The sequence below is a fragment of the Tamandua tetradactyla genome, chromosome 3, assembly GCF_023851605.1.
Source record: "Tamandua tetradactyla isolate mTamTet1 chromosome 3, mTamTet1.pri, whole genome shotgun sequence".
NCBI lineage: Eukaryota > Metazoa > Chordata > Mammalia > Pilosa > Myrmecophagidae > Tamandua > Tamandua tetradactyla.
In genome coordinates, this window is record NC_135329.1 from 101,999,139 (window position 1) to 102,026,137 (window position 26,999).

Genomic DNA, 26,999 nt, shown 5'->3' on the forward strand with positions numbered 1-26,999 from the left:
CATTCCCCTTTCATGCCAATTTACTCCAGGTATTTTTTTTTTTTTTAACTTTGGATGTGGTCGAAACTATTGAGTTCTTATTAGGTCCTGATAGGGCACGGAATTGCAAGCACCATTTTGCTTGAATAGCTAATATATATATGGATAGAAATGTTAAACAAAATATTAAATTGTAAACAATCTTCTGGGGACATTTTGAGAGTTCTCCATCTCCCATTACGTTTCCTTAGAACACAGTGTGGTGAGGATGGAGGTTCTCACGCTATAGAAGCGCAGAGACAGCTGGAGGGCTTGTTGGCGCCCGATTGCTGGGCCCCATCCTGGAATAACTGCTACTATAGGTCTGGGAGGGACTGACCTGGGATTGTCATTTCTAACAAGTTCTCACAGGAGGCTGATACTGCTAGTCCAGGGGGCATACTTCAAGACCCACTGGTATAGGAAAGTACCCAGTACTATTGGAGCTCAGAGGAGAGACTACTTACAGTTTGGAGGGATGGGAGAGGTACATGGTGGTGGTGGTGTGTGTGTGGGGGGGAGGGAGTCTGAACCTCAGCTAGATCAGGCACTCACAATGCTTTATAGAAACGTGAGCAGAGAATCAGAGGGATTCTTGCTGGAGGTCACATGGGTAGAAAGCCACATACCTGGGATTTGAGCCTGTGTTCTTTCTAGTGTAAACCACCAGCCTCTGGGGCCGTGTGTGTGTTGTGTGTGTTGTGTGTGTTGTGTGTGTGTGTGTGTGTGTTGAGGTGGCATGGTTGGGGTGGAGACGGGAGGTAGGGTGTAGGAAAGATCAAGAAGGGTAGGTTAGAAGAGGTTTTCCCAATCATTAGTGGGGAGAAAAAGACTGAAGATAAACTATTAAGTTCTTCTGGTTAGAGTAATGGTATCAGATTAAATGCTGTTTTTCTTGTTACCCTAAAACCTTTCAGCTACATGGTAAGGAATCTGATTGAATATCTCAGGGCAGGTGTGGGTTTGAGGGTGTTTGATGGATGCCTACAGAAGTCAGTCCTATTTAAATCAGGTCTCCTGTCACCAGAAAGCCCCAGTGAGAGTTTGTGGGGGAGGCAGACAGCCAATCCTGGCTGGGTGGTACAGTGTGGGCTGAGGGTGCCACGCCAACAGGGTGGAAGGGGAGCTGCTGAGTGGAGGCCCAGAGTCCCTGCACCCATTACCATTCTCCTCTTGCCTCTCAAAATCTCTGAAACACCCAGCATCTTTGCCTTCTCTTCATGATCTTCAAATAATACTTATTGAGTTTGCTCATGCGTGTGGCCCGTCTTCATTCCGTTCAAATTTTCTTCTTCACTTCCCTTTCTCTTCTTGGCTGATTCTCAATCGACTGATTCCCCACCACCCACTCTGGCTATCAACTGTGAACATCATTCCCACCCACCTTTATCAAGGATTTGCTTTTTCAGAAATGGCATCCAAGAGGAAAGGCAGTGGTTTTCTCCTCCCAGGTGAACCTCATCCTTATTGGACAGAATGAATTTAGCATTCAGTGCAGCTTACCCTAACTGTGCTGCAAGAGTGTTAAATAATAACCAAAAGCATTTACAGAAGGCTGTAAAAGGAATTACAGAGAGAGGGGGGCAGAGGAGGAGAAGGCAGTGGGGTGGGAGTGGGAGCGAGACCATCCTTCTCCTGGCCACCTGTTCTGTGGAAGTGGTAACAAGCACATTGGCAGATCCATGGGGGATTCTTAAACAGCTCAGACTCATACCATGTGCCCTCTCCATCCCCCTTACCTCATCAAGGCATCTCTCATACTGTTCCCTTTGATTTTCATTTTCCAAAGCCAGTGCCGAGTTTTCTGCCTGCAGTAAGATACAAAAATAATATAAATAAATCAATGGAATGTTGCATTATGTGACAGTCTATTCGATACAGTTCCTAAAAATATCTCCTCAGGATCCAAAACAATCTTTTAGAAGTATCTCTGACAACTTTGCTCTAAGTACTATTATAAATATCTCAGGAATGACTTCTGTCTTATCAAGTTATTCACGAAAATATATTACAATTTAAGGAAAGTCAAACCCTGGTACTCTGAGTAAGTAGAAAATCAAATCATGACTTGATCTAAGAGTATTCCATAAAAAGATTGCAATGTTCATTTCATTCAAAGAAAATGTAAATGTAAGAAGTGTCTTAATCCACTTCATTTAGGCCTGTCACAGCCTCACAGTCCAATAGTGCTTTTAGGCCATAGAGGAGAACTTCAGGTAAATTCACAAATGCGTAATTCCAAATGCAAACTGAACATGTCATCTGTATTGTTAACCGATGACTTCTGAACCTAAAAATTGTTTTCAATTCTTAAGAAATTGAAGAATTGAACTACACTTCAGCATCCCTCTTCACCTCCCCCTTTCTTCTTATTAATTAACTGCTTTCAGTTTCCTGGAGCCCCGCAGGTATCTGAGCAGTGACTGAGTATGTTGAATATGGCTGCCAGGTTACTAATTGCAATAATAAAGGGGAGGGGTAATCAGTACAGAATATTAAGTTTTAGAAGGAGCATGGCATGGTGGTTTGAGAAAAGCACCTGCCTCTGGGGGCCTGGGTCAGGGCAGCCCCTGCCTGCCCTCCTCAGAACTAAACTGGGCAAGCAAACCTTTCTCCGCACCGTGACAATGACCCCCCCTCTTCACCACCAAACAAAGCTTCTACCTATCCCTTCACGAGAATCACCTTTATTGTTCATGCAGTAGGGAGTGGGGGGTAGAGGGCTATGGGGACATAAATCATTATTTTAAAAAATAATGGCATGCTTTTTAGGCATACAGATTGACATTTGTCCTGCATATTTCCTCCATTTTTTTTTTTTTTCATTTTCTAATTTGGAGAGTTTAAAACTTGCAGACAGGGCGGTACGATGGTGGCTCAGTGGCAGAATTCTCACCTACCATGCTGGAGACCCGAGTTTGATTCCCAGTGCCTGCCCATGCTCAAAAACAAACTTGCAGACAAGTTGCAAGAAAGGTACATAGAACTCCCCCATATCCTTTAGTCAGATTCACCAACTGCTAATATTTCGCCGTGTTTACTACATCACTCTTCCATTCATTGTCCTTTTATTTTTCCTGCAACTTCAGAGTAGGTGCAGACATAATGTCCTCTATCCCTAAATTCTTCAGTGCGCATATTCTCATAACAAAGGCATTCTTACACAACCACAAGCTAGTTATCAAATTCAGGAAATATAACGTTACTGCCATATCACTATCTGATCTACTGTCTTCATTCCAAATTTCATCAATTGCACCAATAATGTCCTTTATAGCAATCTTTTCTTTTTTTTTTTTTTTTTTTTTCAGTCCAGAACCCTAGCCAGGACCATGATCTGCCTTCAGTTCCCATTCATCTAGTATCCTCTCATCAGGAATAATCCTTGGCTTTCACGCCATTGATTTTTTTTTTTTTTTTTAGGCAGAGGCCAATTATTTTGTAAATGTCCCATAATTTGGATTTGTTTGCAGTCTCCTCATAATGAAATTTGGGTTGCACACGTTTAGCAGGAATATCATGGAAGTGATGCTGGCTTCTTCATGCATCAGATCAGGAGACACGTGATATCCATGTGTCTTTATTGGACATGTTAACTTTGACCATTTGCTTAAGGTGGGGTCTGCCAAATTTCCTTTTGTAATTAATAAGTAATTTGTGGGGAAATACTTTAAGATTATGTTAATATCCTATTCCTCATCAAACTTTCATCTAATTATTTTAGCATATATCAATAATTCTTGAATGAATCAATTACTACTTTGGCTGCAACATGGTGATTTCTACTCCATGATTCCCTTGACATTTATTAGTTTGTCTTCTACCATAAGGAAGTATTTTCCTATCTAGCTACCTAGCTACCAACCTACCTCCTTATTTATATTATGAACATATGGATTATTTATTATTCAAAGGGTTAAACATGATTACTGACTGTATTTATTTTGCTGCTCAAATTGCCCTAGCTTTGGCCGGGAAGTTCCTGTAAAGGTGGCTTCTGTATGCTTTTGACATATTCCTGTTATTTTCTAAGCTTTTTTTGGTACAGCAAGATGTTTCAGGCTCATCTTGCTTTTTCCTTGCTCTAGCCCTGAAGGGAGCTAATTTTCCAAGGAACCATGTTTCCTTACAGTTGGGGAATGATATTTGGAAACTAAGACCTGGGTGCTGTGTGTGCTGATTGCTACTGAGGAGGCAACACTTCTGGTCCTTTCCAGTGAAGGAATTCTCGCTCTTTCCACACACACACACCCCAAATCCCAAAGAATTCTTCCTTGCCTTCCTCTTTTCATACTTGTATCTTTCTTTCACAGTGAGAATACAGGTTCCAACATCATTATGTTTACTCATTTGCTCCATGCTAGAGTACATACAAAATTATCATATTATAAAATACAGACCTAGAAACAAAACACAATTTGTTTTTCCTTTAGAATGAAGGTACAGAGCAAAAATATTGCAGTCAAAAGCTACTTAGATTGGTTCCTTTAGTGTGGTTATGCTGTTCATCTGAAATTCAGTTATTTTTTTTCCAATAGTATTCAAATTTAATTTCCCACCTCCTTATTGATTTACTTTTACGTTTTGAATATGTAGCACAGTGTGGTAGTTAAATTCAGTTGTCAACTTGGCCAGGTGAAGGCACCTAGTTCTGTTGCTGTGGACATGAGCCAATGGTACGGGAACCTCATCTGTAGCTGATTACATCTGCAGTCGGCTAGGAGGTGCCCTGCTGCAATGAATGACGTTTGACTTAATTGGCTGGTGCTTAAATGAGAGAGTACAACATAGCACAGCCGAAGTAGCTCGGCATACCTCATCTCAGCACTCACAGCTCAGCCCAGGCCTTTGGAGATGCAGAAAGGAATCACCCTGGGGAAAGCTGTCGGAACCCAGAGGCCTGGAGAGAAGGCCAGTAGAGATCACCCTGTGTCTTCCCACATAAGAAAGAACCTCAGTTGAAAGTTGGCTGCCTTTCCTCTGAAGAACTAACAAAATAAATCCCCTTTTATTTAAAAGCCAATCCATCTCTGGTGTGTTGCATTTTGGCAGCTAGCAAACTAGAACACACAGTAACAAGATTCTAAAAGCCAAAACTATACCAAAAAGTATGCTCAGGGAGGGGTCACTTCCTCCCCTACTGCCTCCATCCCCTTCTCATCACTTCCTGCAGGTTCTTCTATAATGTTCTTAATTTTCTTTTTGTCTAAAGTTACTTGCTACTATCTAATTTAATATTATGCTCTTGGATTCTCTTCTATAACATACACAACAATCACCTTTACCCTTTTTCTCCCCTTTTACATAGTAGAGTCGTAGTTTCACCCTTCTACTTATCAGAACATGACATATTCACATATTATTCTTCCACCTTTGCCCCCACCTTTTGTTTTAGTCTCTTTTATGGATGATAACTGGGGGACATGGGAAGGGGCTGGTTGGTCTTGCATTTCTCCTTTATCTCTATTGTAGCAGGCAGCCCCTGTTGACCCAAGCCATTTCCCCTTGCAGCAGGCGGGCCCCTCACCCCTCCTTGCACATTTAAACTACCTCCTCTTTAAAAATTCCCCAAATTCTTCTGAGCAGTCAGAACTGCATGTAAACAGGATGCTTGTCCCGAGAATGGTTAAGACTGCATGTAGGGAAGGTAAGACAAATTCCTGTAAAGAAACCCCTCCCCTAACTGCTCATCTGCTTCTGTAAACCCAGCTTCACACCTTTCCCGATTTAAATCAGCCAATCCTTTCCTTCCTATACCACCAGTTCATGCCTTGTCTTTAACATGTCATCCTGACAGTAAAAGCTCTTGTAACCTTTTGTTCGGGGCTCAGACTTTTGAGGTGACTTGGCTGGGCCCTGTGTGCACAGATGAATAAAATCTTACTTCCTGAAGCTCAGGAGCCTCGGTCCCAATTCCTTTGTTCCACATAACATTTATGGAGACTTGCAGCCTCGTCCCTTTCTTTTCTCCTCTTTTTTTTCTCCTCCAGGACCACATCTCCAAAGAACACCTCACCCTTTCCTTTTGCCTCCTTTTCCCTGGCAACGATGCTCTGAGGCAGCCAGCTCTGATCCTGCACACGTTCAAGGGCCACACACCAGCCTGTCTCTACCTGTCTTCATTCATCACCACGCAGCTCTGTTGAGTATTTCCGGGAGTGCTCCCCCTGCCCTGTCTGCCACCATCCTCCCCTCAGGCACACAGGCTGGCAGCAGTGCTTCCTCTTGGTATTTGGTGTTGATTTTTCTCCACCCAGTAATTCGGAGTTCTAGTGATCTGTTTTCTGGTAATGTAGAGGGCATGGGTCACATGTCATTTTGTGTTTCTTGTTGATTGAATGCTTTCTTTCGCAAATGTATGACGGAAAGTTTCAGATTTAGGCCAGTTTGTTCTGGTGATCAACAATGAAATCCGTATAAAGTGAGTGACTGAACGTAAGTGGGGCACAAAAGTTAGGAAAATCAGCTGGGGAAAACGTGTTTTTGAAAAGGGTCCTGTCAGTGTGAAGTGACCCAGGATTCGAATACTGTCTCTTCTTCAAGTTCCAAGTCTAACACTGGGCTTGCACTTCATTCCTTAGGGCATGAATGCCACATCTCAGAGCGGGCACTGCGACTAATGCCCTAGCCCCTCTGTGGGATTCCACCCTGCTCCTTCCATTCTCCTGGTGAACAGACATCCGACCCCCCGTCCAGCCTGGAGGTACTTTTACCCTCAGAACCCCAGGGGTTATCACTAGACACCACATTTTCTCTTCATTCTCCATGCAAACTAAACTGAAAGCTTCTCCAGACTTGCTGTTTCCTTCAGGGGGTGCTTTTGGCCAGAATCTACAGGCCCCAGGATCCACAGCTGGTCTAACCCTTCAGTATCTCCCCACCTAGGTGGAAGGACAGGTTCAGGTTCCAGATTCCAGATTCCAGACCCTGGGTGTATTCCATCTCGTTGAAGGTTATCAGGCAATGCCAGGCTGTGTAAACATTCACCAAGTGGAGTTAATCTTTCTGGGTTTAGAGTTCTTTCGCTAAGGAGCAAAGGGAATGAACTAGCCAATGTAGAATGACTTCCAGCTCAAATATTCTGACACCACGAAGCACAGGAGAAGCTGCTAGAATTCTAAGTCTATAAAGCCACTGCTTTTGTGAGAAATTGTGCATTTGTAGAATCCGTTAGCTATAGTAAAGCAACAGCACAAAGGATAATGGGAAGAGATAAAGGAGGGAATAGCAATGCCAGTTATGTTGTTTTTACTTTAAATGTCTTGGGGAAAAAAATGTGGAAGGCAATAAAGCTGAAAATGGGAATTTATATGGGATGTCTATATCTTGTTCCTACCCACAATATCACGTTGCAATAACATGCAATCGATCCATTCAGATAATTACCATCATTACATCGTTTACATTACTTGCCTCACGTTTACAACTCTGACAATCTATTACAGCCAAGCAAATTAAATACCTAACGGGTGCTGGTAAAGACACAACAGTCACATTTATGGTTAATGTGTTCAGTTACACAGACCAATTTAATTGACGCAATCCTACATGTCTCAGGGGACAATGCAGATATTAACAATTATGCCAGTGAAGTTTAAAATAATCTTGAACTCATGATTTTCTCTAACCTATTTGCATTTATTAGAAATTCAGGATTAACCTGCTACCAACAGGGGACAATAGAGGAAAAACAGCAAAAAAAAAAAAAAGAAAAAGAAAAGAAAAACCCTCTAATTAAATGTGATTTAATGAAACAGTGAATACGTGTATGGCAGGGATGGGAAAGGATAAGGCAGAGAGGGAAAGAAAAGGAAAAATATTGGTGTCAAGACTGAGAATTCCAGACATTAGGACAGAGGTCTTTTCCACATTTAAGTAATTATGTTATTAAATCAATATGCCCTAGAGGATATAATTAGAGTATTCTAGTCAGTGTAATGGTGGGTCTTTGTATTCAGCTTTATCTTCCAAAGCCTTCCACAAAAAAAAAAAAAAACAACAACAAAAAAAAAAACAACTTTTGTTTTTAATCTATACACCTAGAACAATGCTTTTCAAACCACGGGGAGCAACCCATTAGTGAGTCATGAATCAATTGAATGGGTCCTGACAAGTATTTTTTTTAATGAAAAAATTTAGAATTAAATAGAAACTATCACCACACATCACATTTGGTGAGAGAGAGTGTTTCTTCATGGAACTTGTGTTTCAATTACCTATAGACACATGTCGGATATAGGTGTCATGCCATGTTTATGTGTGTGTAAATTTATTTTTTTTGAGGGCGGTGCATGGTCCGGGAATCGAACCCGGGTCTCCCATATGAAAGGCGGACGTTTATGTGTGTGTACTTTGTTGTAATGCAAACTGTATCTCGTACCTCAGATCATATCCCAAAACACTCGGAAGTCCCTGACTTAGGGGATTTCCTGCTCACTCTGGTTACCCCATGACTCCAAATTATAATGACCTGAAATTTTTTCTGGTTTCATCTCTAAAAATCCTTAAGTAAATGTTCTTATAAAATCAGAGAGCATCATAGAATAAATCCATATTGTTTTGGTTTAGTGGGAAAAAAAGCATTGTGAATTAATGTATTTGAAAGGAACCATGTTTTCAGAGGTCGTCTCAGTGGATAGATTTGCTGGCCAGAGTATACAAATGACTGAATGTACTGACGCTTCTAATCTGCTGATCTACATTAATTTTCTCAGCGCTTATGAGGTTTACAATTTTTTATATTGCAAATTTCCTTAATGAATGCTTTTCCACAGATGAAAGGTACAAGAGTTCTCCTTAACAAACTTCCTTCTGCATAAAACAACAGCTCCTCTGCAGGCATTCCTGACCTCCTATAATGTGCTCCTACATGTCTGTTCAAACTTACATTCTTGCTGCTTCCTCTCCCAAGCCAGGACCAGCTCTTGGTCTCATCTCATTCCTGAGATGGTCACAAAGGTCCCATCTCATTCCTGAGGCTGCACGTTTGTTTCTGAGGCTCTAGGATGGAATGTGCTTCACTTTCTTTCCCGCTGGCCTTTATACATTTTACTCATCGTTCAGGGTCTGGCTTAAATCTGAATCCACAAAACTCAAATGGGAGCATACACAACTTCCTTTTTTGGACATAATTTCAGATGTACAAAAAGTTGTGAAAGTATTATACGAGGCCCCCTATTCCTTTCATTCAGAGTCCCGAAAGGTTAACCTTTTACCATACTTGCTTCATCATTCATTTTATACCTATAAATATAAAACTAGTTTTCCAAAAAAAGACCTTTGAGAGTAAGACGCAGACATGCTCCTTTACCTCTTAATACTTGTGATTATTTCCCCCCCAAAAAATTGAACATTAACTTTCATAACTACAGTTATGAAACACAGAACATTAACAAGACTAGAACACCTGATCCACTCTACAGACCTTCCTTAAATTTCACCAGTCATCCTTCTGATGTCCCTTATCTGCTCCAGGGCCTCACAGCTGCATTTAGTTATCTATCGCTTTTGTTTTCTGTAACAGAAGAGTTCCTAGGTCTCTTTTTGTCTTTTATGACCGTGACACTTTTCAAAAGTTCAGGCTAGTAATTCTGTACAATGTTCTTCCATTTGAGTTTGTCTCATGTTTTTTTCATGATCAGACGAAGCTTATGCATTTTTGGCAAGAATACTACAGAAATAATATTGTGCCCTTCTCAGTGTATCCTATTGGGATGGACATGATATTAATTCAGTCCATTGCTAGTATGTTAGCTTTGCTCACGTGGCTAAGGTGGTATTGGTCAGATTTTTTCCACTAAAAAATTATTTCTTTCCCTTTGTATTTACTAGGCATCTTATGGGAAGAGAGTATGTAAATATATTATGTCTCATCATATTTCTGGGCATTTTAGCATCTATTATTATGATTATGATAATGATTAATTGTCTAAAGCAATCATTACTATGGTGGTCACCAAATAGCTGGAATCCTTTCATAAGGAGGGGTCCCACATTTTAACACTTAATTATATAATGTCTTTGGTTGAGGTTAAAAGTTCCATGAGCAGTGTTACGCTTCTTCCATGGCTAGATTGTAAGCTCTTTGAGGGAGGGATCATGTTTCATAGGCCTCTTCTCAAAAAAGTGGGAGTTAAATTTGTGCATTTTTAGTAAAGTAAGGAAAACTAATTTTGATATTTAGATTTATAGTTATTTAATACTTAAATTTATTAAAGAGTTGTGCAAATAATATGATAGGCATTTTATATATGTCCTTTCAATGGCAGTCACATGCACACACACATGAATATACACTAATGGATCTTGATATCTTAGAGACAAAGGATGAAATAAACAAATGATGAATAATTTTTACTTTTTGTATATGTCAATATGAACTCGATTTATTATTATGGTGTCTACAGCCTCCAAATGAAAAACCAATGTACATGACCTGACACATTCATACAACTGGTAGAATATTTACAGTTTGTACTTTTCTATATGGAAAAGTATGAGACTTTTTTGGTACCTCATTTATAAATACTAATTGCGTTTATTACTAATATTGTCATTGAAGGAGATTAAAGGTGGTTGCAAACGCTTTGTGCCTTATCCCTTTGAATCTTGGTTGGCCTTACTGACTTGCTTGGCCAATTAAATGTGGCTGAAGTGCTGTTTGGGGACCTCCAAGGCTAGGCGTGGAAGCTGAAAAAGTTTCCACCTGGGTCTCCTGGAATGCCAGCTCTTGGAATTCTTAGCTGCCAAATAATTAGTCTGAATATCCTGAAGTTTGAATATATCAGGCCATGTGAAGAGGCCCCAGAGGATGAGATGCCTTGTGCAGAGATGGACCAGTGACCTCCAGGATGCCAGGCACATGAGAGAAGAATCCATCTTGGAAATGAATCCTCCTGCCCCAGCTCATGCCACACAAATTGGAGACGAACCATTCACCTGGGTCCTTCCTAGATTTCTGATCTACAAGATTTTAAGCAAAATAAAAGTTGTTTTAAGTCTCAAAGTTTTGGGGAGGTTGGTTACAGAATAATAAGTGGAAGAGTCATATTTAGGATATGAGCTAGAACATTAATGCATTCTTTCATGCATTTACTCAATTACTGAGCCCTTGCCGTATGCCATGAGCTGTGCTAGGAAGTGTAAAAAAGATGTATAAAGCACAGTGGCTATCACAAAGATGGAAACATGCTAGTAGAGGAAACTAATTTCTCACATTGAAAGCTATAATGTAATAGGATCAGAGAAAACAAAATCAAATAATTTCGGATGAGGTAGGAAAAATTTCCTAGGAGAGGTGGCCTTTGACTCAGCCTACTCAAAAGACATTGAAAACAACAATAAAAATCCTCAGCAGAATGAATGAAAAGGAATTACAGCTTTGAACAAAATACCAAGAAAGTGACATATGACTTGTATCAGCTATCAGAAGTATATACAACGAGGCTAGAATCCTGAGGTAGGCATCATCAAATTATTATGAAAATGAATACTTTAAGGGACCAGGCGATAACCACTGCAGAGAGAACCTTGGGTTCAACAATGATGATAAACAACAAACTGACAATGTGCAAATAAAATCAGTAGAAATTGAACAGCGGCAGAGTGGTGTGGAAGACAGACCAAGGAGGACAGAGGTAAATGTTCTCTGAAGGGCAAAAGAGGACACCAAGGAGTGGACTTTCCTACTGAATCTCCTTCCCTCTGTCATTGTCAATTAATACTCATGGGGAGTCTGTGGCATTCAAGGTACCGGGGTGTAGTTTTGGGTCATTCACCTTATCATGTTGGTTACTGAAGGGGCTTTGCAAAGAGGGCAGTTGGCTCAAGGGTGTTCTCTGCCATCTTCATTTAAAAATCACAGTCTTGAAAACCCTGGCAATGACTGGAGCTGTTCCATACCTCAAAGTCAAATTTTGTCATCCTGGAAAAATTCAGGAAGCAGTTCTGAGTTCTGGCCACCAACTGCAGGTGTCAACATGGGCACGAGGGAATGCATGTGCATAAACACAGCATCCTGAAGTTCTTGTTTCTACAATCCACAAACATTAGGGATGCCCACTTGGTGCAGGCCTAGCTCAAGACACTGAGGACATAAATTCAAATAAAGTGGCACCTCTGTCTCAAGGAGTTCAGGATCCATATCATGAGAACACCATATGTGGAAACTGTCCATGCATGGTTCATTTTTGAATAACTGCATAGAAAACACTTCAAAATGAAACCTCTGTGAACTTCCCTAATTTCAGTTGTTGGAGAGGATCCTAGACCAGTGGTTTACAAACTTTTATGTGCGTCAAAATCAGTTGGCATGCTTATTCCATCATAAATTGTTGGGCCCCACCCTCAGTGCTTGAATTAATCATGTCTAGAGCAGGGCCCAAGTATGTGCATCTCTAACAAGTTTCCAGGTGATGCTGATGTGCTGGTCTAGGGACCACATTTTGATAACCAGTGCCTCAGGTGGATGAGCTTCAGAATGAAGGCAGTCTTCACCCTTTTCCTCTCCTTGCTATCATCTCCTTTGAACTGTTTAAGAGCTTCTTACTGCTTATCTTAGTCTGCCAGTCTGCGATGACAAATACCAAATGAATTGGCTTAAATAATCAGAATTTACTGGTTCCCTGTTTTGAGGCTAGAAGCAGTCTCCAGTCAAGATACCAGCAAGACCATGCTTCTTGCACAAAATCTGAAGCATTATAGTGCTGGCTGCCAGGAATCCTTGGGGTCCTTTGGCTTGTATTTCTGGTTTCCATGACTTCAGGGTTCTCTTTCCACGGCATCCAGTAATTGGGATTAAGACTCACTCATTAAGTTGGAACACATCTTAACTAAAAATAACTTGCTCAAGAGGTCCGGTTTACGATGGGTTCATACCCACAGGAATGTGTATTAAGCTTAACACATGTTAAAATTGGGGTACATAATCCATTCTACCATACTACTTCTCTGGAATTCGCTGTGGCCACTAAAATTTGTTACCTGCACCAGGAAACCTTCCTCTTGTAGTGAATTAGGTGCCTATTCTCTTTGCTTCTATAATGTACTTTCTGCCTATTTCTAGTAGTATGCCTACCAGAATGATTTACATTTTCTGTAGATTAAAAACACCTTATAATTTGATACATTCCTTTCTTTTATTCAGTTTTCAGTCTCTCTCTCTCCCCCCACATCAGTGATTCTCAGTATTAGGGGAAAACAGCCCATTGGGTGTTGTGCCAACATGTATGTGTGTGTGTGTTTGTAGAACAGAAAAATGGTGGGTGATTTTAAAAAATATCGATATTAAATTATATCTACAAAATAATAAAAGGTAAAGCTTACATTTTCTCACACACTGAGAAGTAAGCTCAATAATTTTCTTACTTATGGGGGACACAGAAAAATGAATGGCAAATGGAGTTGGTAGGTGGCGGGAGAGGTAAAAAGGACCAACACTCTAGGGGAAGTGTTTGAGCATCTGATGGGAGGACACAATGTGCTTTTTATTCTTATTTTTTATAATGTAAAGAGGCCAGTCCCTTGGAGCCAAGTAGGTATTTATTTGAATCTTAGCCTGACTTTCTACTCACCATTATCTTGGGCAAATCATTTGGACTCTGTGAGCTGTTTCCTCCTTGGTAAACGGGACTAATAATAAATCACAGTTTAGGAAAGGACTTGATGAGATGGGGAATATAAAAGATGTTTAACACAGCCTAGCACATTGTAGTACCCAATGAATGGAAGTTTCCTGGGGTCCTTTGTAAACAACTCCCATCTGTGATACTGGCAGCCCCAGGAAGTAGGAGGTGGTGGTAGTAACCAGAGGAGACTTTGCCCCTGTTGGTTGGGAGATTTCAGCCAAGAGAGGTGTTACCTTGGCCCTCGGCATAGGGACATTTTTACATAGCCTCATTGAAAGGATGAATTTTTGGTCTTGGTTCCTCTCATCTGAGTCTCCCTCTTCTAATTCTCTTCCCTCATTTCCCTCTTACCTCCTTCCACCCACTCCCAGATGCCCAGATGCCCATTCATCAACTATCCACTCCCTACAGAAAAAAACATGCTCTCAGACAAGGTATTCATAACTTCATTCAAATTAAGATTCAAATGGCTGGTAAATAAAGCACTAAGAGGATTTGCATTTTAATAGAGGATTAAGGAATGAATCTTCAATTGTAGCATTTCAGGAGTTAGAAAGTGGGCAGCTTTGCAGGAGGTGTGGGGATGGTCTGGGATAAGCAGATACTTGATTTCACCTTGAAATTATATCACCAAGGATACCTACTAGGTTTCCTGGTGACGCTTAAAAGGACTTGCTCATGATAATCTCTACCGTGTCTTAGGGAACAGAAAAGGACAATGTGACATCCATAGTTCTTTCTAAACTACACGAGAGAGTCACCATTTGAATTTGTGGGTGCAACTGAGGCCAGCGCCTGCCTTTGTGCTCCCACAGCATGTAACATAGCCTCCACTACAGAAGACATCCTACCCCCTGCCCCTTGCTCTTTGAGAGAGGTCCCCTGCAACCCTGCATCCTGCACGGTGCCTGGAACATGGAAAGATCTCCAATCTATTTGTAACTCTGAACCTTTCCATACCCAATTTTTTTTTTCTTTTTTTTTTTTTTTTTACATGGGCAGGCACTGGGAATCAAACTGGGTCCTCTGGCATGGTAGGCAAGCATTCTTGCCTGCTGAGTCACTGTGGCCTGCCCTCCATATCCAATTCTTGCATCCAAAGGAAGTAGACTGCAATGAGGACTTTTAAAAGAAATAGGAATTGGCTAATAGAAGAGAGGCAGATAGGGGTTAGTCACTGGGACATGGAAACACCAGCCTCCTAGCAGCCAACAGTGTGCTGGTAAATGTTTAACAGCTGGCTGGCATTCTAGGGGGAAAGAGCCCTGACTTTGTCAAATTCCATGATGTGAATATTTCCACCATGGCTGGTTTCAAGCAACCAATGTGAATGTCACCAGCACAGAGCTGGAAAGAGATATGCAGTAGCATATTTATCATATGGAATTCCTACCATGCTATCCCATAGTATTCCATAATATGCTAATCTAAGCTCAGTCCATAGAATTTACACAACAGAAAATTTTATAGAACAATTAGGAAGTGATGAGTGATGAATACTGAGACGGCATTATCTTCGCCCTGAATGTAATTTATTTAACTGTAAGTTTGTGTAATTTAATCTTTAACAATAGCTGTGTTCAACAACTGGCTCACAAAATTCTTGAAAAAATGAACAATTGGCACTAAAAAGCTGGTATGAGCCAGCTCCAGCATGTCAGTGCTCTCATCTGACTTGGAGCTTGGGAACAACTCTCAAATGGGTGGAATGTTACATTTTTGTCTGCTAATATGAAAGCTTTACTAGTGCCTTATTTTTACTAGAATTTGATCTGGGAACATATTCATGCTAACAGTGGACACCAGGCCTCAGCTATGTTGCCATTCTCAGTTCTGCCCTCTTCTTAAGGCCTGTGAGGGCACCTTAGTGCTTGGGTTTGCACAACTTGGTTTTGGAAACTCAAGAATGATGCTCCATAAACCTGTGAGACCTGTACCTCCTCCCCATTAATGATGATGCTCCTGCAACAGAGTATGCTTGGGAGTGAGCCTTGTGTTGATTTAGGGAAATGAAGATTGGTGTGTCTGCCAATGTTTTTTGTTTTCTTTTTGGGGGGGGGGCAGTGGTACATGGCCCAAGAATTGAACCCGGGTTTCCCACATGGAAGGCAAGCATTCTACCATTGAACCACCCTGAACACCCTCTGCCAGTGTTTTTAAAGCCTGTACCAACATTTCATTAACCGAATATTTAATTGTAAGGTCAAATCATTCTTATTAAAATGGAAAACCTCAGCAATTTTTAAAATTACACATGTGAGTTCAAGATCAAATAAGTATGTTCCAATTATGGCAGAACCTGACAATTTAGGGACACAGAAATTCTTTGCATGCATACTATAGACATATTTTACACGCTAGTTGTGCTTTCAGGGATACTGTACCTATGAAGCTATTGGGGACTAGAGTGCATTTTATTTTGCTGTCTTGGAGGCATCACAGAGAAACTCCATTGAACTAAGACAGTCAAGTGGATAGATCACTTTGTAGAGTTTAGAATATTTGTGGCATTAATTGCTAGGCATTTTAGAAGTTGTTGAACAATAAAACATCTGTTGAATGATTAGTGGAGAATAATATTAAGATGGTGACCTTATTGCTCCATTTAACTGAAGCCTTCTAGATTCTGTAGGGTAGATACTGCCAGCTTCATTTTATAGATAAAGAAACTGAAAGAGATTCTTTATCAGTATAAATCCTTTATGTTACAGGGCTATTTTGTTCATATACAATTACATTCCTTAGTACTTAAGTATTCTGAAGACTGAAATGTAAACAAAATAGCTTGAGAAACACCTAAGAGAGTAGGCTGTCAGCCCCATACTACCCAAATAAAAGCAATTTAGGTTGAAAAATTGACCAGGAATTCCTTCAGGAATAGGAACCCTTGACCTCTGAAATATACAGGAAAGCAAAGCAAAGAAAACAGCCAAGACATCTGGGTTCCAGGAATCATTTCACCCAACAGGATACAATATGCAAGTGTGCGCGCATGCGCGCACACACATACACATACACACACACACACACACACACACACATGCTCCAACATGATTCCACATACAAAAGTCAAATGTTGGAAAAATAAAATAGATTTAGGGGTGCATATAGAGGAAGCAAAGCTGTACTTTTTCCCAAAGCAAGGACATGATTATTATAGAAGTCAGATTAATTATTACCTCTAGGGAGGTAAATAGGAGCTGTGATAGATGAGAGGCATCCACGGAGGGTTCTGGGTAGGTGGAATGTTCCATTTGTGGACCTTGGCAGTTACTCAAGTTTTTGCTTTATAATTTTTAACTGTAAATATGTGCTTTTGGGTAAATATATTTAACACACATGGACAAAAACTAATAAAAAGAATACTAGGCTTGAGAACATGGGGCTTCTTGAAGGGTCTCAGTGCCCTTGGACAGGCCAGCTCTACTCCACTATGGTCAGTGGATGGTGAGGGGCGAAATTAGTTAGGAATAAGGACAGAGGGAGGATGGAGACAGATGTTGGGATGAAGGGAGATGACCAAATTGATTTCGGACCACTAACAAAAAGAGATTGAAGGCTTCCCGGGCTGGCTGAGAGACTCGGAGAGGCAAGCTTCCCAGCCAAGGCGGCCGGCGCCACACTTTTGCGGGCGGCTTCGAGTCTCGGCTTCGAGTCCGCGGCTATGAGTCTCGGATCAGAGGGCTATCCAAAGTCTGGGCTGGCAAGTCTGACTGCAAGACCTGGCTGCGGTGAGTGAGATCCCCGAGCGGCGCGCGATTTCCCGAGCAGCTGCAGCTGCGGCGGTTCGAGCTAATCCCCCCCTCCTTCCCGGGCCGGCTGAGAGTATCGGAGAAGCAAGTTTCCCAAGCCGAGGCAGGCGGCACCCCTCTTTTGCGGGCGGCTTCGAGTTTCGGCTTTGAGTCCACGGCTACGAATCTCGGATCAGAGGGCTATCCAAAGTCTGGGCTGGCTAGTCTGTCTGCGAGACTCGGCTGCGGTGAGACCCCCAAGCGGCGCACGATTTCCCGATCAGCGGCAGCTGCGGCGGTCCGAGCTACTCCCTCCCTCCTTCCCAGGCCGGCTGAGAGTCTCGGAGAGGCAAGTTTCCCAAGCCGAGACAGCCGGCGCCCCTCTTTTGCGGGTGGCTTCGAGTCTCTGCTTCGAGTCCGCGGATACGAGTCTCGGATCGGAGGGCTATCCAAGCCGTGGTAGCCCCCCCCCGCGGGAGGCTTCCTGGTCCGGTGGGGAATCCCCCAGGCCCGCTGCGGCCCGCAACCAGGCACAGGGTCCCCTCAAGCCGCAGCAGCAGACGCCCCCACCACGCGCAGCCCCTGAACCAACGGAGAGAATTGGATCCGAAATCCCCAGGCCGCGGAGATCGGTGACTGGGGGAGACCCATTCCAAACACTTGAGACAAACATGTGCCACGTGCGCCACGTACTGGGCAAGATAAGAAAAACAGATCCCAGAGATTTCACAGAAAAATCTTACAACCTTGCTGGGTCCGACACCCAGAGAAATCTGAATAAATGCCCAGACGCCAGCAGCAGAAGATAACTGTCCACGCTCAAAAGATTGAGAATATGGCCCAGTCAAAGGAACAAACCAATAGCTCAAATGAGATACAAGAGCTGAGACAACTAATGCTGAATATACGAACAGAAATGGAAAACCTCTTCAAAAATGAAATCGATAAATTGAGGGAGGACATGAAGAGGACATGGGCTGAACATAAAGAAGAAATAGAAAAACTGAAAAAACAAATCGCAGAACTTATGGAAGTGAAGGATAAAGTAGCAAACATAGAAAAAATAATGGATAGCTACAATGATAGATTTAAAGAGACAGAAGATAGAATTAGTGAGTTGGAGGATGGAACATCTGAATTCCAAAAAGAAACAGAAACTATCGCGAAAAGAATGGAAAAATTTGAACAGGGTATCAGGGAACTCAAGGACAATATGAACCGCACAAATATACGTGTTGTGGGTGTCCCAGAAGGAGAAGAGAAGGGAAAAGGAGGAGAAAAACTAATGGAAGAAATTATCACTGAAAACTTTCCAACTCTTATGAAAGACCTAAAATTACAGATCCAAGAAGTGCAGCTCACCCCAAAGAGATTCGACCCAAATAGGTGTTCTCCAAGACACTTACTAGTTAGAATGTCAGAGGTCAAAGAGAAAGAGAGGATCTTGAAAGCAGCAAGAGAAAAACAATCCATCACATACAAGGGAAACCCAATAAGACTATGTGTAGATTTCTCAGCAGAAACCATGGAAGCTAGAAGTCAGTGGGATGATATATTTAAATTACTAAAAGAGAAAAACTGCCAACCAAGACTCCTATATCCAGCAAAATTATCCTTCAAAAATGAGGGAGAAATTAAAACATTCTCAGACAAAAAGTCACTGAGAGAATTTGTGACCAAGAGACCAGCTCTGCAAGAAATACTAAAGGGAGCACTAGAGTCAGATACAAAAAGACAGAAGAGAGAGGTATGGAGTAAAGTGTAGAAAGAAGGAAAATCAGATATGATATATATAATACAAAAGGCAAAATGTTAGAGGAAAATATTATTCAAACAGTAGTAACACTAAATGTCAATGGACTGAATTCCCCAATCAAAAGACATAGACTGGCAGAATGGATTAAAAAACAGGATCCTTCTATATGCTGTCTACAGGAAACACATCTTAGACCCAAAGATAAACATAGGTTGAAAGTGAAAGGTTGGGAAAAGATATTTCATGCAAATAACAACCAGAAAAGAGCAGGAGTGGCTATACTAATATCCAACAAATTAGACTTCAAATGTAAAACAGTTAAAAGAGACAAAGAAGGACACTATATACTAATAAAAGGAACAATTAAACAAGAAGACATAACAATCATAAATATTTACGCACCGAACCAGAATGCCCCAAAATACGTGAGGAATACACTGCAAACATTGAAAAGGGAAATAGACTCATATACCATAATAGTTGGAGACTGCAACTCACCACTCTCATCAATGGACAGAACATCTAGACAGAGGATCAACAAAGAAATAGAGAATCTGAATATTACTATAAATGAACTAGACTTAATAAACATTTATAGGACATTACATCCCACAACAGCAGGATGCACCTTTTTCTCAAGTGCTCATGGATCATTCTCAAAGACAGACCATATGCTGGGTCACAAAGCAAGTCTTAACATATTTAAAAAGATTGAAATCTTACACAACACTCTCTCGGACCATAAAGGAATGATGTTGGAAATCAATAATAGGCAGAGTGCCAGAAAATTCACAAATACGTGGAGGCTCAACAACACACTCCTAAACAACGAGTGGGTCAAAGAAGAAATTGCAAGAGAAATTAGTAAATACCTCGAGGCGAATGAAAATGAAAACACAACATATCAAAACTTATGGGACGCAGCAAAGGCAGTGCTAAGAGGGAAATTTATTGCTCTAAATGCCTATATCAGAAAAGAAGAAAAGGCAAAAATTCAGGAATTAACTATCCATTTGGAAGAACTGGAGAAAGAACAGCAAGCTAACCCCAAAGCAAGCAAAAGGAAAGAAATAACAAAGATTAGAGCACAAATAAATGAAACTGAAAACATGAAAACAATAGAGAAAATCAATAAGGCCAGAAGTTGGTTCTATGAGAAAATCAATAAGATTGATGGGCCCTTAGCAAGATTGACAAAAAGAAGAAGAGAGAGGATGCAAATAAATAAGATCAGAAATGGAAGAGGAGACATAACTACTGACCTCACAGAAATAAAGGAGGTAATAACAGGATACTATGAACAACTTTACGCTAATAAATACAACAATTTAGAGGAAATGGACGGGTTCCTGGAAAGACATGAACAACCAACTTTGACTCAAGAAGACATAGATGACCTCAACAAACCAATCACAAGTAAAGAAATTGAAGCAGTCATTCAAAAGCTTCCTAAAAAGAAAAGTCCAGGACAAGATGGCTTCACATGTGAATTCTACCAAACGTTCCAGAAAGAATTAGTACCAACTCTCCTCAAACTCTTCAAAAAAATCGAAGTGGAGGGAAAACTACCTAATTCATTCTATGAAGCCAACATTACCCTCATACCAAAACCAGGCAAAGATATTACAAGAAAAGAAAACTACAGGCCGATCTCTCTAATGAATATAGATGCAAAAATCCTCAATAAAATTCTAGCAAAACGTATCCAACAACACATTAAAAGAATTATTCATCATGACCAAGTAGGATTCATCCCAGGTATGCAAGGATGGTTCAACATAAGAAAATCAATTAATGTAATACACCATATCAACAAATCAAAGCAGAAAAATCACATGATCATCTCAACTGATGCAGAGAAGGCATTTGACAAGATTCAACATCCTTTCCTGTTGAAAACACTTCAAAGAATAGGAATACAAAGGAACTTCCTTAAAATGATAGAGGGAATATATGAAAAACCCACAGCTAATATCATCCTCAATGGGGAAAAATTGAAAACTTTCCCCCTAAGATCAGGAACAAGACAAGGATGTCCACTATCACCACTATTATTCAACATTGTGTTGGAGGTTCTAGCCAGAGCAATTAGACAAGAAAAAGAAATACAAGGCATCAAAATTGGAAAGGAAGAAGTAAAACTATCACTGTTTGCAGACGATATGATACTATACGTCGAAAACCCGGAAAAATCCACAACAAAACTACTAGAGCTAATAAATGAGTACAGCAAAGTAGCAGGTTACAAGATCAACATTCAAAAATCTGTAGCATTTCTATACACTAGCAATGAACAAGCGGAGGGGGAAATCAAGAAACGAATCCCATTTACAATTGCAACTAAAAGAATAAAATACCTAGGAATAAATTTAACTAAAGAGACAAAAAACCTATATAAAGAAAACTACAAAAAACTGCTAAAAGAAATCACAGAAGACCTAAACAGATGGAAGGGCATACCGTGTTCATGGATTGGAAGACTAAATATAGTTAAGATGTCAATCCTACCTAAATTGATTTACAGATTCAATGCAATACCAATCAAAATCCCAACAACTTATTTTTCAGAAATAGAAAAACCAATAAGCAAATTTATCTGGAAGGGCAGGGTGCCCCGAATTGCTAAAAACATCTTGAGGAAAAAAAACGAAGCTGGAGGTCTTGCACTGCTTGACTTTAAGGCATATTATGAAGCCACAGTGGTCAAAACAGCATGGTATTGGCATAAAGATAGATATATCGACCAATGGAATCGAATAGAGTGCTCAGATATAGACCCTCTCATCTATGGACATTTGATCTTTGATAAGGCAGTCAGGCCAACTTACCTGGAACAGAACAGTCTCTTCAATAAATGGTGCCTAGAGAACTGGATATCCATATGCAAAAGAATGAAAGAAGACCCATATCTCACACCCTACACAAAAGTTATCTCAAAATGGATCAAAGATCTAAACATTAGCTCTAAGACCATAGAACAGTTAGAGGAAAATGTAGGGAGCTATCTTATGAATCTTACAATTGGAGGCGGTTTATGGACCTTACACCTAAAGTAAGAACACTGAAGAAGGAAATAAATAAATGGGAGCTCCTCAAAATTAAACACTTTTGTGTATCAAAGAACTTCATCAAGAAAGTAGAAAGACAGCCTACACAATGGGAATCAATATTTGTAAATGACATATCAGATAAAGGTCTAGTATCCAGAATTTATAATGAGAGTGTTCAACTCAACAACAAAAAGATAGCCAACCCAATTACAAAATGGGAAAAAGACTTGAATAGACACCTTTCAGAGGAGGAAATACAAATGGCCAAAAGACACATGAAGAGATGCTCAATGTCCCTAACCATTAGAGAAATGCAAATCAAAACCACAATGAGATATCATCTCACACCCACCAGAATGGCCATTATCAACAAAACAGAAAATGACAAGTGCTGGAGAGGATGCGGTGAAAGAGGCACACTTATCCACTGTTGGTGGGAATGTCAAATGGTGCAACCACTGTGGAATGCAGTTTGGCGGTTCCTCAAAAAGCTGAATATAGAACTGCCATACGACCCAGCAATACCATTGCTGGGAATCTACTCAAAGGAATTAAGGGCAAAAACTCAAACAGACATTTGCACACCAATGTTTATAGCAGCATTATTTACAATTGCAAAGAGATGGAAACAGCCAAAATGTCCATCAACATACGAGTGGCTAAACAAACTGTGGTATATACATACGATGGAATATTATGCAGCTTTAAGGCAGGATAAACTTATGAAGCATGTAATAACATGGATGGACCTAGAGAACATTATGCTGAGTGAGTCTAGCCAAAAAGTAAAAGACAAATACTGTATGGTCCCAATGATGTGAATCGACACTCGAGAATAAACTTGGAATATGTCATTGGTAACAGAGTCCAGCAGGAGTTAGAAACAGGGTAAGATAATGGGTAATTGGAGCTGATGGAATACAGACTGTGCAACAGGTCTAGATACAAAAACTCAAAAATGGACAGCACAATAATACCTAATTGTAAAGTAATCATGTTAAAATACTGAATGAAGCTGCATCCGAGTTATAGGTTTTTGTTTTGTTTTGTTTTGGTTGTTTTGTTCTTATTATTATTACTTTTATTTTTTTCTCTATATTAACATTCTATATCTTTTTTTGTTATATTGCTAGTTCTTCTAAACTGATGCAAATGTACTAAGAAACGATGATCATGAATCTATGTGATGATGTTAAGAATTACTGATTGCATATGTAGAATGGTATGATTTCTAAAAAAAAAAAAAAAAAAATGGTCAGCACAATACTGCCTAATTGTAATGTAATTATGTTGGAACGCTGAATGAAGCTGCATCTGATCTATAGTTTTTTTTTGTTTTTTTTTTTCTCTTATATATTTTTGTACTTTTTATTTTTATTTGTGTTTTCTCTCTGTGTTATCACTCTATTTCTTTTTCTGTTGTCATGCTATTTCTTTCTCTAAATCGATGCATATGTACTGAGAAATGATGACCATACACCTATGTGATGATATTAAGAATTACTGATTGCATATGTAGAATGGATTGATTTCTAATGTTGTGTTAGTTAATTTTTTTTAATTAATAAAAAAAAAAAAAGATCAGCACAGGGTGGAGGCAACACTGTCAAAAAAAAAAAAAAAAAAGAGATTGAAGGAAGATGGGAAGCTCTTGACCAGTATTCCGGTCAAGAGACGGCCTACCTCTGCAATAAAATGGCAGCTTCCAGGAGGGGCAGGGACATACATATGAGAGAGAATTCAGAACAGATTCATCAGCAACTAAGCTGTACCCAAATGAAAAGGAGAGCTGAGAACCAAAGATGACATGAAGGTTGATATTCTGTGTCTCTGAGAGGATGATAAGGTCTCTAATAGAAATAGGGAACAAAGTGAGATAAACAGTGTTATGGGAGATTTTTAGGGAAAAAAAAGCCTAATGCCTTGCCTTGTAATAATTTTCTCCTCTTTGCACAGAAAAGAGAAAACCATAATGAATGTTGACTCTGGTTCTTAAGCAAGATGTGCCAGCAGTCACATTCAGCCCTCTCTTTCTTTCCCTTTTATGCATGTTTTTGTGAAACTCTTGCTCAGGAATACCAGTGGCTCACTCTTGCTTCCCCTATTCTCTCTAGGGAAGAATACTGTTCCTTTGCTTGAGAATTCACAAGGGAAATGAGATTAAAATTTATGGAAACTTATTAAATTTAATTTTCCGCTATAACCTCTGACCTTTTCTCCTGGGACCACTGACCCTCTGGTTGCTGGAGCACCTGGAGAGAGTAGAGGGCTGCATGCCATCCTGCCCTCACAGTTTCGTCTGTGTTTTAGTTTCTTAATGCTGTCAGCATGCAATGCACCAGAAATGGGCCAGCTTTTATGAGGGGAGTTTATTTAGTTACAATAAAGGAAAGGCAGCTGGCTTTCCTCTGGCTTTCTCTGTCACATGGGAAGGTACAGTGCAATGCCTGCTGGCCTTTGCTGCTGGCTTCAGGTTCAAATGGCTTTCCTGGGGTAATTCCATTCTGTCCTTCCAAACATCGGGGGCTTTCCCTGGGACAATTCCATTCCGTCCTTCCAAACATCGGGGGCTTTCCCTGGGACAACTCCATTCCGTCCTTCCAAACATATGGGTCTGAGCTGCTCTGAACACTGAGCTGAGGTGCACTGAGCTCTGCTAAGCTGTTTTCTCTTTCTTTTGACTCTCCTTTTAAGCCTCACTCATTGAGGAAGGCCTCCCCTTAGTCACCAAGGATGTAATCAGCCATAGACAAAATTTACATGCTGATGATTTAAATCCACGGTGACATAACAACTGCGCAGCATCACCTGGCCAAGTTGATACCTGACCCTATTACACACCTGCCTCCACAGGAGCATTCCAGCACATAAAGCTCTCTGTACTATTGCAGGGGATGGAATGCAGTGTGGGTGATGTCCAAGTACAGTCTGGACCCTGCTCATAGCTGGAACTAAATGGACAGGTGCTACCCTTTGACTCATTTCTGTCAGTTGGGGTCTTGGCATTTCCTCACCAAAGATAAAAATCAAAGTAAAAAGGAGAGAGGATTTGTAGCATTTCTCAAAATTATGGGTCTTAATTAGTTGAGTTTTGTACATCTGAGACACAACAGTAACCTCTAGAAGAGATCTAGTCAGGAGTTGGAAATGTGGGTCTTGTTTAAGACAGAAACCAGGGCTGGAGCTTTTGCTCCAGCATGACAGAGAAGAGACTTGAGCTATGTGCAGTGGTGATGAGGAGGAGGAGGAGGTGTAAGAGGAGGAAGGCAGTTAGTAACTGTTGATGATTTCTATATACCAGGCTCTGTGCTCCCCACTGAATATACTTTATCTCATTTAATTCTTACAACACCAATATGAAGGAGGTACTGGTGTTATCCCCATTTTAAAGAAGAGAAGGTTGAGGCTTAGAGAGATCAGCAGCTGTCTCACACAGACCTACCTGAATCAGAAATATTCTAAGCCATGACAGTAAGCTGTTTCTTAGGATGCTAGCCATCCAATTGTTTTGATATAATGAAATTATGGTAAAATGAATCTCCTTACATTTCCTGGGAAATTTCCACATTTCCTGTTTTCAATTTCCAGAGCTAAAATAGGATGTCTGATGATCTGCTTCTCTGTAGGGAACTGGCAAGCATCAGGATTTGCTTTGAAAACAGTGGGGAAAGAAGAGAGCTAACACATTCATATACCATCCTAATTCCTCTCATTCTAGTTTTAAAAATTTCCTGGGTTGGTTTGTGTGGGTGAGCAGTTGGGAGTTGGCAGATATTCTGAAGTGGTTGGGAGCCTGAGGTGATAAGGGATGAGGGGAACTGAAATGTAATTCCTTATTCAGGGCTTGATAAAAGAAGAGTAAACACCACCGCTCACAGCTCAGCTCAGCTCAGCTGTAGGTTGGAAGCTGGCAGCCACCGTTTTATTAAGAGATTTTTCTGTGTGAACCACATTTTATCAAGATAATATTGCATTATTGTATACATTGCATACTTATCCAGTGATGTACCTAAGAAGGTATTTAAAAATATACCTGGATGATGGCTCATATAGATACTTTAGGTGTAAGAAAAGCATGATATTAAGAGATCTGGTTTTCTATTTGTACTTGAGTTGTTGTTCTTTTTCCTAAATATTCAGGTAACTTTATTTTATAAAGGACAAATCAAATAAGATACAGTTTTCATTTACCCAAACATGCATAATCCATTCTAAACATAAAATGTACTCAATTGGTAAATTACACATGAAATACAAAAGGAATGCAATTTCACATATGTAAAATGATTGCATTTGTACCAATTCAACAGTCAAATTAATCAAGACATTGCAGTTTTAAAAAAAACATCATTTTAAAGCCAATCATCTGTAGTCAAGTGAGGGAAACTCTGTTATGGAATGGTTTGACTCAAAGCAGAAATTAAGAATTTAGAGCAATAACTTTCATTTTAAAGTTTATAATAAAATAGACTGAGTAAACTAACTGTTTCAAAGAAGTCAACAAATAAAGGGGTTGACTTACTGAGTGAGAAAGGCAGGTAACAATGTGGGTAAAAACCTGCTGGGCCAATGTCAGCTGATTTCTGTTCCTTCCTTTGGAGCAGCTCAGGTTAACTCGAGTGGTCACTGTACTTAACCACCCTCTTCCTTCCTTTTCCCCACACACGGGGATAGCAGGAGCTCTCTATGAGGTTCATTCCGTGCATAGATTAGGTAGCAGATTCCCCTTTTTTTCATCTTAACTATTTAAAAGAGATATCCTGAGACTGTTGACACAGCAAACAGAGCAGCTCTTTTCAGTTCATTAATACATAGACAC

The 26,999-nt window shown here is 40.3% G+C and overlaps 1 protein-coding gene across 14 annotated transcripts in view; it reads right to left on the minus strand.

The window, feature by feature from the left end:
• Positions 1-26,999, minus strand: part of NCKAP5 (NCK associated protein 5) — a 1,072,936-nt gene that overhangs the window by 230,220 nt on the left and 815,717 nt on the right. For all 14 annotated transcript variants that reach the window (XR_013172672.1, XM_077153602.1, XM_077153594.1 and 11 more), the window contains one exon: positions 1,758-1,826. Coding sequence is in view for 13 of the 14 variants with exons in the window: in XM_077153602.1 (XP_077009717.1) it covers positions 1,758-1,826 (69 nt within the window). In the remaining variant the exon portion in view is untranslated. The remainder of the gene's footprint in view (positions 1-1,757; positions 1,827-26,999) is intronic.